At 34.7% G+C, this 15,523-nt stretch overlaps 1 protein-coding gene across 1 annotated transcript in view; it reads left to right on the forward strand.

The window, feature by feature from the left end:
• The window catches only part of LOC101888481 (uncharacterized), a 63,961-nt gene that overhangs the window by 13,648 nt on the left and 34,790 nt on the right, over positions 1-15,523 (forward strand). Inside the window, exon 2 of the mRNA XM_059131398.1 lies at positions 6,721-6,941. Within this exon, the coding sequence (XP_058987381.1) occupies positions 6,721-6,941 (221 nt within the window). The remainder of the gene's footprint in view (positions 1-6,720; positions 6,942-15,523) is intronic.

A 15,523-nucleotide genomic window follows, 5' to 3' on the forward strand; every position in this document is an offset into this window, starting at 1 on the left:
TTCATTCAATTTATGAAAATGTATTCACCGGAAACATATATACATATATTGGAAATGCTTTTCTCTCATCTCCCCCCTTAATTTATTTTACTCCATGGAAAGTCAAAGATTAGCTACATACATTTTCCTATTTGTCTTGAGATTTTCGGCATATTTGTTAGACTTTGTCTGAAGTCATTGTTTAATTTGTTAGTTGTGCTTAATTATTGTTTTATGTTTTGCTTATACGTATGTTTGAACAGTTGTCAATGTATGCAGAGCGTATAAATATATATATATATTAACATCATCACTATTCTCTTAACTAATTATTTATATGGACTGTGGGACATTTAAACAATTTAATGAGAGAAAAGTTGGATAGGTAATTATAATTAGTTGTCAGCCTAAAAGTATGCTAACAATATTTCTGGGTTTTGTTAGATTTCATAAAGTTGGGAATTGCTGGTAGATTTTCTAAGAAAATATTCGTATCATGTAATCAATAAGTAACATAATTTATTGGAAGAAAGTTAATTGGTAGCAGGGTGGGTTTAGTTGTCATATAATTTAGTACAGAATTCAAATAATGATGAATTATAATATTATTAATTATTGCCACAGATAATGCCGTAAATTTTGAGAGCGAAAACTTCGAAATTTCTCTTAAAATATTAAGAAAAAATATTAAATGTTTATATTTCACTATTGTATTCTGTTTTTATACCCTACAACACTATGTGTTGGGGGTATTACAAGTTTGATTGGGCCAAAAATTATGTAACTATCTCGCCGAGCTGAGTCGATCTAGCTATGTATGTCCGTCCGTCTGTCAATGTTAATTTGTAGTCACTGCACAGGTCGCAATTATGGCCCGAATCTCGAATCCCGAAAAATGGCGGTTAGGTTATGATCAGTATAGAAGCCTATTTCTTTTGAAGATGACCGCAGGAAAAATCCTGATTTTGCAGTTGCTCTGCAGGTCGAAATTATAGACCAATCAAAGCGGAAGTTAGCATGGGGTTAGATCTTAGGGCTGGGCAGAAGCCTTCCAATTTTGATGGTCATCGGGTAGTATTTATTTAATAGACCATAAGATTTGTGTTAAATTAAAGTCAACATTTCCATTAAATCGAATATTTTTAAGCCCGGCGAAACCACAAATAGACGAAAAGGTCAATTCTGACCGTTCCGTAGATGCCGATAGTAAATATATCTGTTATAAATAGCGAAATATATACAATGTGCATATAAGAAAGAAGGGAATGTTAGCTAGAATGCTTATATCTCAAGAATAGCTGGACCGATTTTGACAAATTTTGTCAATTCAGAATGCCCTCTTGGCATAAAAGAATAAAATTGAAAAAAAAATATTTTAATATAAATTTTGTGAAATGTTTTTATATTTTCATATTTTTTATCGCATGCGATTTTTTTAAACTTGACTCATAACATTGAAGTGTATATTTTGTAATATTTTTTCACCTCACAAACAAGTTTGGGGTTATTATATACGGATTGCAATTATCGTCCGTTCCTCACGAAAATCTTCACAAGGGTAAGATAAGGCTCAGAAGGGCTAAGTCTATCGTTTTCAAAGATGTTCGAAATATATTTAGGGGTTGAAATGGACCAGCAATTAAAAATGTTCCTGATTTTTCAGCCGTTATAAAGGTCACAAATAGAAACCAAAGGACACGAAATCTCGCATGAAGTTAGAGTTTAGGACAGCGGGTAGAATGGACCGCTACTTTTGTATGAAAAAATACCAACATTACTTACAGGCGGTGTCCGAAATACACAAAAGGCGAAATTCTGACTTTTTACGCAGATTTTGTTGACGAATATAGCCAAATGTCGTAAATAAGCTAATCATATCATAATCATAATCCAATTTTGGGGATACAGAGGGTCCTCTTGCTTTTGGAGATGATCGCAAAATATTTAGAAGTTCAAATAAACAACAACCAGAAAAAATTTCCTGATCGCACAATTAAAGCCAATCGACACAGAATTTTGCCCGAGAAAAGAGTTAAGGACTGAGACGATTTATAGTTGTAAAATTTTGCTGTAAAATGGGCAACAACAACTATCAGCACGTCGGAGGGCATAAATATTGTGTTAATATCAATCCAAATATCCGTCACATAATTTCAAAATCAAAATCTTCCAAAATGGATTTGGACATAAGTGGTATCACATGGTCGGCTCAGCAAGCCTATAGCCTTTGCTCACTTGTTCTAAAATCAATATTTAATGCAATATTATAATACTAGAGAATTATATTTATTTACCATTTATTTTAATACCCTCCACCTTAAAAGGCAGGGTATATTAACTTTGTCATTCCGTTTTTAACCTTACTAAATACTTGTCTAAGTCAATTCAACAATGTCCGTCTGCCTGTTGAAATCACGAAACAGTCCACATTATTTGACGTAGAGCTTCAAAATTTGCCAAATAATTGTTGTTATATCTAGGATGGTTGGTATTGAATATAAGATCTACGGTCTACTATCGGTCTACGTTTTGGTATGGCCCCCATATAACGGGAGGTACCGTTATATGGGGGCCATACCAAAACGGTATTTTGAAAATGTTCGCCATTTTTTTCACGGATTTGTCTAAAAAATTGTATTTGTAAGTCATAATGCGTACCAGCTCCGGTGGCGAAACATTATATGTATAGGTTTCGTTTTTGTATAGCCCCCATATAACGGTAACTTCCGATATCCGGTATTTTGATGATTTTTGCCACATTTTTTTTTTGACGGATTTGTCCAAAAATTGCTATTTGTAGTTTGTAAGGGGTCCTAGCTCCGGTGGCGGAACATTGTATGTATAGGTGCACGTTTTTGATTGGCCCCCACATAATGGTACCTCCCGATAAACGGTGTTTTGATGATTTGTGCCACATATTTCCACCGATTTGTCTAAAAATTGATATTTGTATGTCATAATGGGTTATATCTCCGGGGGCGAAATCATGTATTTATAGGTCCACGTTTTGTATAGCCCGCATATAACGGTACCTATCGATATTCGGTATTTTTTATGATTTTGCCACATTTTTTCACGGACTTGTCTAAAAATTGGTATTTGTAGTTCGCAAGGGGTTCTAGCTCCGGTGGCGGAATAAAGTATATATAGGTCCACGTTTTGGTATAACCCCCATATAACGGTACCTTCCGATGTTCTGTATTTATATAATTTTTCCCACATTTTTCCGACGGCAGAACATTGAATATTTAGGTCGACGTTTTCCTATAGCGCGCATATAACGATACCCACCGTTATTCAGTATTTTGATAATTCTAGTCATATTTACCCACGACATTGTTACAAATTTGGTATTACAAATAAAATAACAATCCTTAAACTATAACCTTGTCTGTAAAGGTTCCCGTTCTGGTATGGTCCCCATACAACGGCCTCAGCCACTTAATGTTTTTTTTAAAAAGTTTAACAGCATTATCCAAATGGTCTTACTGGTATATGTAGTTTAAAGTGGAACGCGTTTGAATTCAGATACTTTTATATAAAATGTTTTCTTAACCTAAAGATGGAGGGTATTAAAATTTCGGCCCGGCTGAACTTGAACTACTAAACAAAGTTTCAAGATGTCCGTTCGTCCATGTGTTTTCGTAAACAAAGCACAATTCATTTGTTTGGCCCAAGAACCCTATTGAAATTGGAGATAATTGATCAAAATTTAGATATAGTTCCCATCGTCCGATTCGACTTTTATTGCGAACACAATGTGTAATATTAGGCCAAATTGGACAAATTTGGCTCGCGCTAAGCCTAGAAATTAGTATGTCAAAATTGGTGAAAATCGGTTTGGATATAGCTATAGCTCCCATGTATATTTTTCATCCGATTTGTTTTTTTTAACCTCCACAGCTGTAACAACAATATTCGGGGAAATATATCAAATACAACTAGGAAATACCTTTTCCGAATGTTATCGAAATCGGTTCAGATTTGGATATAGCTCCCATATATACCTTTAAGTTCATTGGACACCAAATGGTTTGTATGAGCCCGAATTAAATGGATTTTGGCACATATAAACGAATTCAGCTTGGAAGAAAGCGCATAAAATTTGAAGAAAATCGTTCAGACATAGACAAAGCTCCCACATATATGTTTCATCCGATTTGGGATTTTAATTCAGTTCAGATTTGGATATAGATATATCTTTATCCGATTTCAGGTTTTTTTCTGGACCAAATGGCTAATATCAGGCCAAATGCGAAATATCAGCAAATCCGACTGAATTCACCCTAAAAATACGTGCTTCAAATATAGAGAAAATCGGTTGAAATTAAGCTATAGCTTCCAAATGTTTTGTCCGATTTGGTGTTAAAGTCCCTAACATGCGTAATATCACACTACAACAATGATATTTGATACAGGTCATAAGCTATTGCTCGAAAATAGCTCTGCAAATTTTATCGAGATCGTCTAAGATTTTTATGTAGCTTCGATATATATCTTCATCAGATTTACGATTTATGAGCAATAAGCTCACAATATATACAATGGCATCCCAAATTGGATAGATTTTTTCATATTCAAACGAATTTTACCAACTCGGTGAAACTCGGTCCGGTATATCTTTTGCTCCAATTAATATTTTTAATATAATCCTCATCGTAGTCACATCAGCAATGTTATTTGGTTCATAGTGTGTATGATCTACTTCACATAAATTCCCAACATAAACTTTTTTGTTACGGGAGTTCTACTAAATACGCATAGTAGTGTAGGGTATCATATAGTAGGCCCCGTCCGACTTTTGACCTTTCTTCACTGGTTTCATTTTAGTTTCGTTGGTTCCAATATTTATATTCCTAATGTATGGAATTAATTTTTGCAGGTAGTACATATAATTGGTTTGGGCTACGTACACGGCTTCAGCCAACCGGACTCTTATCCCGGGGAGAGGGAAGTTTATATTGATCAACTTCTTTATTGAAGAAATAACCATTCACCATTGGGTCTTGTGGGATTTCGTCTTTTAAATAATAACTTCTTTGCAGTCCTCATTCAGATAATAATATTTTCCGCAATGTTTTAGCAGGTTACATGTCTCTCATTCAGCGACCCTTTAGGAAAAGTTATTCCCTTGCAAGGCTTCTATAGAAATAGGACTCCTTAAATAAAAACAAGTAAAAAGACATTAATTTCGGCCGGGCCGAACTTGCAATACCCTCCACTATAGGGTAAATAAAACATAAAAACCAATTATGACCCACAAATGCCTATTTTTAGACATACTCGTGGGAAAATGTTGTAAAAACCATCAAAATACCGAATATCGGGAGGTACCGCTATATAGGGATATACAAAAACGTGGACATATACCGAATATCGGGAATATCGTTAAATCGACATAGAATTTTATGCCGATTATACTTTATGGGGTCTTCGACGAATATTTAGGGATGTTACAAACGGAATGACAAAGTTCATATATCCTCCTTTCCAAGGTAGAGGGTATAAAATTGTTTAAAATTTTTACTATGGATAAGTTAAGATTCTTAAACTTTTCATCTGTGGAAAACAAAACAATTTTTAAGGTCCTCCTCTATGTTCGAGGACAAATTCACATGAGCCCATTGATTTTCATAGGCCTTCTATAGAAGGCAGACATGAAGTTAGTGCTAAGTTCAAAAGGGACCTTTAATATGACTGTCAAATGCTTTAATATCTATTGTCCTTTATAAAAAAAGGAATCCTTCCTAGAGACAGTAAAGTTCTTAAACATTTTTGTTGTATAAATACAGTTTCCCAGGAAATCTTATAAGGAGAGATTGATTTCAATCCTCTTTATGCGAATGACCATTGCAATGACCAATCTTTAGCATTCTTGACTTTTGCAACAATATTTTTTCAGCTCTGTGCAAATTCCTTTTCACATAACATCAAATCCTCTCAATTAAAGGAAAAAATTCACTTTAAAGCCCACTTCTTCCATAACATCCTTATGCAAGAATTTAATGCATTAAATGCATCCTTTACCTTTCCTCCTTGACCAATAAAAAGAGACATGAGCACATTAAAAGATTTTCCATTTTACTGCTCATTTTTAAGCCATAAAAATCGTTGAGGGATTAACAAAAAATCAATAACTTTTCAATGAATATCAGAAGGACATGGCAGGCTGACAGAGCCGGGACAAGCAACGGCAAAAAAAAAAACAAATAACCTTTATTGACTCTTAACAACATATGTTGAGTCCTTTGGCGATTAACACCTCGTTACGTTCGGCCAACACTTGTAAATGGGGAAAAGGTTATGCCGTCAAGTCATTCCGGCAGTGGCCCAGTGGGTGGGATTTAAAGTGGAAAAAAACTGTTTAAAACTGATATGCTGGCTGATTTCTTAACTCCGGCCAGCTTAGCCTGGCAAACTGCCTTGACTGAGTGAATTGTTGGCCGGTCATTTGCTCAGCATACTGTTATACTTGCGATAAAAAATGGTTAGTATACGTAACATTTTGCTAGCTGTTGTTTGCTGTACTCTACCGTACCGTACTGATGCTAGGCCATTGATATTAATGACAATGTTTGTTGCTGATGTCCTTGTATCCTCATAATACGTATACGTAATAATTTATCATTAATTTTTCTTAAACATAATTTTTGTGTTTTTTTTTTCGCAATACACTTTAAAGTAATAATGTTTGTGTGTGTGTTTTTCTCTCTCGCTCTCTTTTTTTTTCAATTTTTGTAGATTTCACATTGGCTTTGCGTAATGTCAGCGTAACCATACCGTTGGCTGTTAAACGTGGTGATAATGCGATTTTAATCTGTAATTACGACATTGAAAATGACACTCTCTACACGGTTAAATGGTATCGTGGACGTCGTGAGTTTTATCGCTACACGCCAAAAGAGAATCCGGCATGGAAAATATTCTCAACATCAACGGCGGCGAACGGTTTATCAGTGGATGTAAGTATACCAAGCAATGAAAAGTCAATTTTCTCTATTGTAACACAGATACACGCACACACATACACATGTATTCCCCTCACACATATAAATCCAGTTCAGTGTTGTGGCAAACTCCCGTTGCGAAAACAGACACATTTCAGGCAACCAACCAAGCACAACACCAACACTGACAGGCTGCCCTATAACGGCGTTGGTCAAAAGTTCCAAAAAGGACAGTGGGCGGAAAGGGAAGCAGTATTGAAAAATTGTAAATGCTTGAGTGACAATGAATAAATGTCAGAAACAAAATTGTATGATTAATGGATAAATTTCTTGGTGATAAACACTCAACTGCTTGTAACATATCGTACTGTGGTACTGGTATGTAAATCCTGAAACATTAGCCGTAACATTTACTTTTTTATCTAAAGAAAAAGTCGTCCAATTTTCAAAATTCACAGTATCAAAAAATATAGTACACCGATAAAATAACAAGTAAAAAAAATATTAAGTTCGGTCGGGCCAAACTTTTAACACCCTCCACCTTAGGGTAAAGGAAACATTAGAAGAATTGTGCCGAAAACCACCAAAATACCGAATATCGGGAGGTACCGTTATATGGGGGCTATATCAAATCATGGACATACAATGTTTCGCCAACGGAGCTAGAACCCATTATGGCTACAAATACCAATTTTCAGACAAATCCGTGAAAAAATGTGGCAAAAATCATAAAATTACCGAATGTTGGGAGGTACCGTTATAAGGGGGCTATACCAAAACGTGGACCTATAATTACAATGACTCGCCACACGAACTGGGAACCATTATGATCTACAACTACCAATTTTCAGAGTAATTCTTGAAAGAATGTGTCAAAAATCATTAAAATACTGAATATTGGGAGGTACCGTTATATGGGGACTATATCAAAACCTGGACCTATACATACGATGTTCCGCCACACGAACTAGAACCCATTATGACCCACAAATACCAATTTTTAGACAAATCAGTGAAAAAATGTGGCAAAGACCATCAAAATACCGAATATTGGGAGGTACTGTTATATGGGGGCTATACCAAATCATGGACCCATACATGCAATATTTCGCCACCGGAGCTGGAACCCATTATGACCAACAAATACCAATTTTTAGACAAATCCGTGAAAAAATGTGCCAAAAAAAATTAAAATATTGAATATCGGGAGGTACCTTTATATGGGGGCTATACCAAAACGTGGACCTAATACCAACCATCCTAGATACAATACAAATAGCTCCGCTAAATTTTGGCGCTCTACGTCAAATAATGTGGGCTGTATCGTGATTTCAACAAATGGACATCGTTAAATCGACTCAGAATTTTATGCTGATTATGAATATATATACTTTATGGGGTCTACGGCGAATATTTAAGGATGTTATAAACGGAATGACAAAGTTAATATACCCTCCTTTACAAGGTGGAGGGTATAAAAATTCACCTGAAACAGATACAATTTTACATTGCAGGTTCTAAATAAGTGCAATTTCCGCCAACAAAAAGTTTCTTTATGGGTCCAGTATTTGCTTTTTAAGATTTCTATTGTCAAGATCAAACACCAAATTTGAAATAGTTCCGTTGAAACATATAATGCCTTGAATCATTAAAATTCACAGTACTAGTATGTATAGGGAAACGTCGACCTATATTGATCATATTTTGCCACAGGATGAAGAACCTACTACGATATCCAAATATCGAATAATACAAAATATCGGATATTTTCAGGTAATGTTTTATGTAGTCTATACGAAAACGTGATGGAAAGTTAAACTTTTTACAATCCATCTATATTTATAAAAGACTTAATTAAAGTAAGCAATGAATTCTTGAAATTATGGGAGAGGGTCACTCATGGTCCGATGGGGCCAGATAAGGCTGAGTTTTTGAAAATTCTAAATAGAACGGTACTAAAACATTCATAGATACTACATATGGTACCATTTGTATTTGAGGAGGCTGTAGAGCTATAACTCTTAAATTTCGAATGAGGGTCACCGATGGAGTGTATGATAGATGTACAGAGGGTTTTTGGAAATTTTCACTATAAGTGTAAGAAAAGTATTTAAATATATGAAATTTGGAGCCATTTAATATCAAATGGGAATCAAGGTTGAGGAGTAGAGTCGATGTAAGGAGGTAGTTTTGGAAATGTGTAGTCATAAATACGAAAAGTCATAACGGTACTACTTGTAGTGTAATTTGACAAAGTGTAGGATTGGGATACGGAGGAAGTTTTCGAAAGTTCTAGTTATGTGTATGAAAAGTACTAAATGGTACTAAATTTAGTACAATTTAAATTTTGGGGAATCCTTAAATTTAAAAACAAGATTACTATTGCAGTCTAGGACTTAGAAATATAGGTAGTTTTGGAAAGTTGTATTTATGTGTACTAAATAGTAATAAATACAATTGATATAACTTAAATTTTGGGAGAACCAATAGGGTTGGAAATCTGAAATTTGGAAATACAATAACTATTGCATTCTAGGACTGAGATATATAGGTAGTTTTAGAAAATCGTGCTAATGTATACTAAATGCTAGTAAATCTGGTTCAATCTATATTTTGGGAGTCCCAGTAGAGTTGGAATCCTGAAATTTGAAAATAAGACTGTATGATGTAGATAGTTATGTAAATTTGTACTCAAGTTTAGTAAATTGTACTAAATTTAGTACAATTTAGATTTGGGTAAACCAATAGAGCCTGAATCCTTAACATTTTAAATAAGATATCTATCTGAGTATAAGATTGGAATATATAGGTAGTTTTAGATATTCGTACTTATATGTACTAAGTAAAGTACAAATTGTATTTGGGCGAACCAACAGGGGCGGAATTAAAAAAAATGGAATTGATTAGGATTGGAGTAGGAAGCTTTGGAAATTCGTAATCATTTGTATTAAATGGTTCTGCATTTGGTACAAATTGAAATTGTGGTTAACCGATGGGGTTGGAATTTTGAAATTTTGAATGAGTGTGACTGATGAAGTGCAGGTTAGATATACCAAAGGGTTTTTGGAAATTGGCGATTAAAGATTACGAAAACTTCTAAAATAGTACTAAACTTCTATAATGGTACCATTACCATACCACTTTAAATTTGGTGTGAGAATCAAGCTTAGAAAGTAAGTTTGATACATGAAGGTGGTTTCAGAAATGTGTACTATCTGTGCGAGCTATTCTAAATGGTACTAAATTTTGAAAAGATTGGTTAAGGGTGAACGGATGACGCTGAAATTTTGCATTGGGCTCCCTCTTGTTGTTATGTGGTTTTGGAAAGATGTACTAAAAGTGCCAATAAGTAATAAAATATTTGGATTAATTTGGTATTGAAGGAACAAATAGTGCTTGAAATCCGAAAGTTGATATTAGGGCCGCTATTCGTGTGAAGCCTGGTCTTATGGAGTTGGTTACTGGAATGTGTACTATAAATATACGAAAAGTACTAAATTATACAATATTTGGTATTGGGTGAAGGGATAGAGATACAATTCTGACATTTTATATTTAGAGTACTGATTGTATCCTGTTTTGATTTGGCGGTGGCTTGGAAAAGTACTAAATTGTACCAAATAAGGTACTGGGTTAGGGGATAAAGCTGGAATTTTGAATTTAGGTATGGATGTCACTGTTAAGAGAAGGAGATGGTTTTGGATGAGGGTATTATTATATTGTGGGTATATTTGTATTGATGGAAATTGCAGACCATAAATCCTGAAATTTTATATTGGGGTCTCTGTTGTAACTGCCATTGAGAAATGGAGGTGGTTTTTAAAATGTTTACTACAATTGTACGAAAAGTATTTACTACAATTGTACGAAAAGTAAATAGAAGTAAATTTGGTATTTGGGAGGGGATATAGCTAGAATCCCAAAATTAGATATGGATGTCACCCTTGGTTTCTATGGTTAAGAGAATGAGCTGATTTTGGATATGCGCTCAATAATTGTATTAAAATCCTGACATTTGATATTGAGATCTCTCTTAGAATCTGGAATTGAGATATGGAGGTTGTTTCGAAAATTGTACGAATAATATTTACTGTCACTAAATGTGGTGTTGGGGGAAGCAATAAGAATGGAATGGGTGAAGCCGTTATATAGCGGCTATTCCAAAACGTGGACCGATATATCTCATTTTCAATACCAACAATCATTAAGACAATACATTTTTTTCTGTCAAATTTTTATGCTATATGTCAAAAAATTTGGGCTGTATCTTGATTTCAACAGAAAGACATACAGACGGACATCGTTAAATCGATTTAAAATTTTATGCTGATTATGTGTATATATACATTATTCGGTCTACGACGAACAGATGTTACAAACCTTTTCAATGTGGAGGGTATAAAAACTAGCTTTGCTTTATCACTCTGCACACCAATAGAGACCCAATAATGGCTGTCATTACGAATTACTGAATTCCATATTTAATCCTTCGTCAAATACAATGTCCTTTTAGTTCGAATATCGACAACCAATACCTATCTCGTCTAGGAATTAACACTTCCAAATGTGTCCTTTTAGTTCGAATTTCGAAAACCAATACTTATTTCGTGAAGGACTAACACTTCCAAATTTAGATTAATATTTTTTTCGACTGAGAAAATCCTATAACACTATGTCCTAATCTCACCATAGAACAACAGAATTTAAAGGGTTAGCAACCTTTAAAATTGGGACAGAATCTTAAAAATATTGAGTACTCTTTTTTTTAAGATTTGCATTTCTAAAAATACTGCAGTTCATATACCAACCCACCAAAGTTTCAAAAATACATATTAGTATCTTTTCGCACTGTTTGTACATTTTCAGTTTAAATTTCCAAAATGTAGATATATTTCGGCGCAATAGCATTCCAAATTTCAGAGTTATAATGTTGACTTTTTCTAATTTATAGACAATTGTTAGAATTAAGAGATTTATAGTAAAATTCATTGTATATAGTATTTCTTTCTTTTTCATACCCTCAGCCATATGGTTGCAGAGGATATATATCATTTAATACGACCAAAACGTGTCCCATCGAAATAATGTTTTTAGACCCTAGGTCTTTTGAACCTAATCCGTTTTAGGATATTTGGAGTCGATGTCCGTCCGTCCGTTCGCCTGTCTGTCTGGTGCGCACGATAACTCTCGAAGAAAGTATCCGATTTGTCCAAGCTTGGAACATCCAAAGATTATGGTATTAGCTTAGATCGAGATGGGGAAAATCGGTCCACTACTTTTGGTATCTCCCCCACAAAAGAGCAACATTTTCAAAGAAAATAATTTACTGCACAGAAAGAGAAAGGAAGACCCAATTTTTCTTTAAATTTGTTTATCTCAATATTTTTGTTGGTTCACTCCATTAAGTATCTCCCCCACAAAGGCCTACAATTTTGAATAATTATAACTCCCATAACATGTGAAATGAGAGTCCGATTCTCTTTACATTTCACACTTACCAATAATTTTTTTAACAAAAGATCTGGTGTAAAGATGAGATATATCGGTATACTCCTTCTGGTACCTCCCCTAAAAAGGGTCAAAATTTTGAATATCCATGAAGTTTGTAAAACGCGAAATGAGCATCCGATTTTTTTATACATACCAATATTTGGATCCATCCTTCTAGTACCTGCCCTACAAAGGGTCACAATTTTGAATAGTTATAACGTTTAAATTTTTAACTATCTTCAAATTTCGCACACTTCATCTGATTACATTCGAACTCAGCACATCCCAATCATCAGCACAAGACGTGCTGTGAAGATGGACAGTATCGGACTGTTTCCTCATGTTTCCACGGGTCAAAATTTTATATAATTATATATCATAAAACTCGAGCTTTTCGAAATATTATCAAATATGTCATATAAAGTGATACGTTTTAATATTTTTATCAGACTTATGTCAGATACGAAATTGAAAATATTTGTTTCATTTCAAATTAATTTTACATTTTGATTTTCGTAAATATCCCCCACTGTTCGCTGACAAAAGTTGGATAGGTTGAATATTAAATGCGAAATTTTTAAAAATGACCACGTTCCGTACTTCGTTTTTGTTGTTTGATGTTGTTGCCATTTTTTTCTACTTGTTTTTGCCTTTACTTTGTTAGTTGACATTAAACGTCAGTAAAGTAGAAGACAAACGGCAGGAGCTATGACAACAGCCGCTTCACATAGCCAGCCAGGTTAAGATAACAAGAACATGGACATTGTCGTATTGGCTGCGTCTCATCATCAGCAGCAGCAGCAGCCTCATCGTCGTCAACAGGAGTAGCAGTAGTTAGTTGTTATCCTGGTTGACTGTCCACCGCCAGCACCACCGTCACCGAACCGAACAGTTTGGCAAAGTGGGCTACATAATGTGAATTGATTTTTTATGGTTAAAAGGGGATTTAAGCAGAAGACGATGAATGAAGAGGATAACAAAATAACACACACACACATACACACAAGTAAACATTGGAGGGACATTGTAGAAAAAAAAGTATAGCAACGACATCAACAAATGAGTCGAGAAGAGCATTGGGGATAAATATTGATTAAATGTGATAACACGAGGTGATAATGAAAGTAAACAAAATGACAATTAATTTTTAAGCCTAAAAGTACACTTTAAATTTTGCCGACTCAGGGAAAAAGGTCGTTTTGTGTGATGGTAAAAGGAGGGAGATTGAAATGGAATGGTGGTCCTATGGCCGACACAAATGAACCCCAACATTAATTGTTGGACTGATTCAAGGAGCTAACAGCAGGAAGGCCTTATTGGAAAACAGGTATTTTGTTTTACCTTTTTGTTAATGAGAGCAAGTGAATTTTAATGGCCTTTAAGAGAGATTTCGATGGGAATTTATGTGGCTGAATTTTTGGGTGGGGAGATTTATTTAAATTGTTTTGGGTACAAGGTACTAATTCTGTTAAAAAGTTGCTTTGCTAAAAAATTTAAAGTAAAGTTTTTGGTTTAGTTTCAATTACTTGATACCAATGAAGTAGAAAGTATCCTAAGTCGGATATAAATGTACCAGATTTGGGCTATATCGACTACTTTTTTCACCTTTACATGAAAAATGTAATAATTTTCGGAAGAATAAGAAACGGGCGATTGGCAACGGATATAGTGGACCGAAGAATTCCACTGGATCTGCAGTATTAGATCAAGTGAAAACCTATTGGGATGAGCATTTAACGTTTATTTCCAAGATTATGCAAATAATTAATCAAAATTTAAACCTTTTATAGGGAAAGCTCCCCGGTTATCAGTTTTAACAGAATCGCTAATTTGTTTCGAAAATTATAAGAGATATAAATATTGAAAATTGTGACCCTTTGAGAGGGAGATAATAGAAGAAGCGGACTGGAGTGAATCCATCATCGTCACACCAAATATTTCGTTAGTAAAAATATTGGGATGTGGGAAATTTGGATAGAAACGGGTGCTTATTTCGCAAATTATAAGAAATATAATTATTCAAAATTTTGACCCTTTGTGGGAGAGGTACCAGAAGGAGTGGGCCGATATATTTCATCTTCCACCAAATCTTGTTTTAGTAGAAATATATGGATGTACCAAGTCGAAATATTATCGGATGCTTAAGCAGGAGTTTTATGAGCTACATAGTTATTCAAAATGTTGACCAATTTGTGGGGTAGGTACCAAAGGAAGTGGACTGAGTTGTGTGAAATTTTAAGAGAATTTTATGCTTATTTCGAATATTAAAAGAGGTATAATGTTTCAAATGTTGGCCCTTTGTGTGGGAAGTACATTACAGGGTGATATGAAAAACCTGCAACCAATTTCAGACTAGTGTCATTTCTAAGCCACTCGTCCGACAGCTGTTAAAATTATTCCAGTAACAGTTCATTACATTGTTTACAAGCGTACAAAAGCATTTAAGGGAGAATTTTCTAGAAAAGTGAGTTATTCGTGATGGAATTCAAGCGTGATAGTGTGATTTCTTTATATTTGGCTGGAAAATCACGAGTGGCTATCGTTCGAGCATTTAAATGTTAATAAATCTTTTGTGTCTCGTACCATCGCTAGTTACCGTGATATTAGTAGCGTAGACCGACGTCAAGGAAGTTGGCAGAAGAAAACATCAGCAGAAATGGTTCGAAAAGTAAAGAAGCGACTTGATCGAAACACGCGTCGCAGTGGCCGAAAACTGGCTCGAGACCTGAACATATCGCAATATTCCATTCGGCAAATATTAAAAAATGAGCTTTGAGTAAAGCCATTGAAATTCAAAAAAGTGCAAGAAATTACACCGCAGAAGAAAACCAGTAAGGAAAGCTCAAAAGTCGGGCGGGGCCGACTATATGATACCCTACACCACTATGCATATTTAGTAGAGCTCTCGTAAAAAGGTTTATACAGGGCATTTCAGAGCTCTATGAGATATTTGGTACAAAATCAAAATCTATCTAATTCTATCGTGCATTTTACGAACTATAGCTATCTCTGAACCGGGTTTCTCCAAATTTGACGTATTAGCTTCTAGACTGAATTCGGTCTTATGTACGAAAATTCATGCCATTTGGGCTGATATTGGCCATTTG

Source organism: Musca domestica, unplaced genomic scaffold (genome assembly GCF_030504385.1).
Source record: "Musca domestica strain aabys unplaced genomic scaffold, Musca_domestica.polishedcontigs.V.1.1 87, whole genome shotgun sequence".
NCBI lineage: Eukaryota > Metazoa > Arthropoda > Insecta > Diptera > Muscidae > Musca > Musca domestica.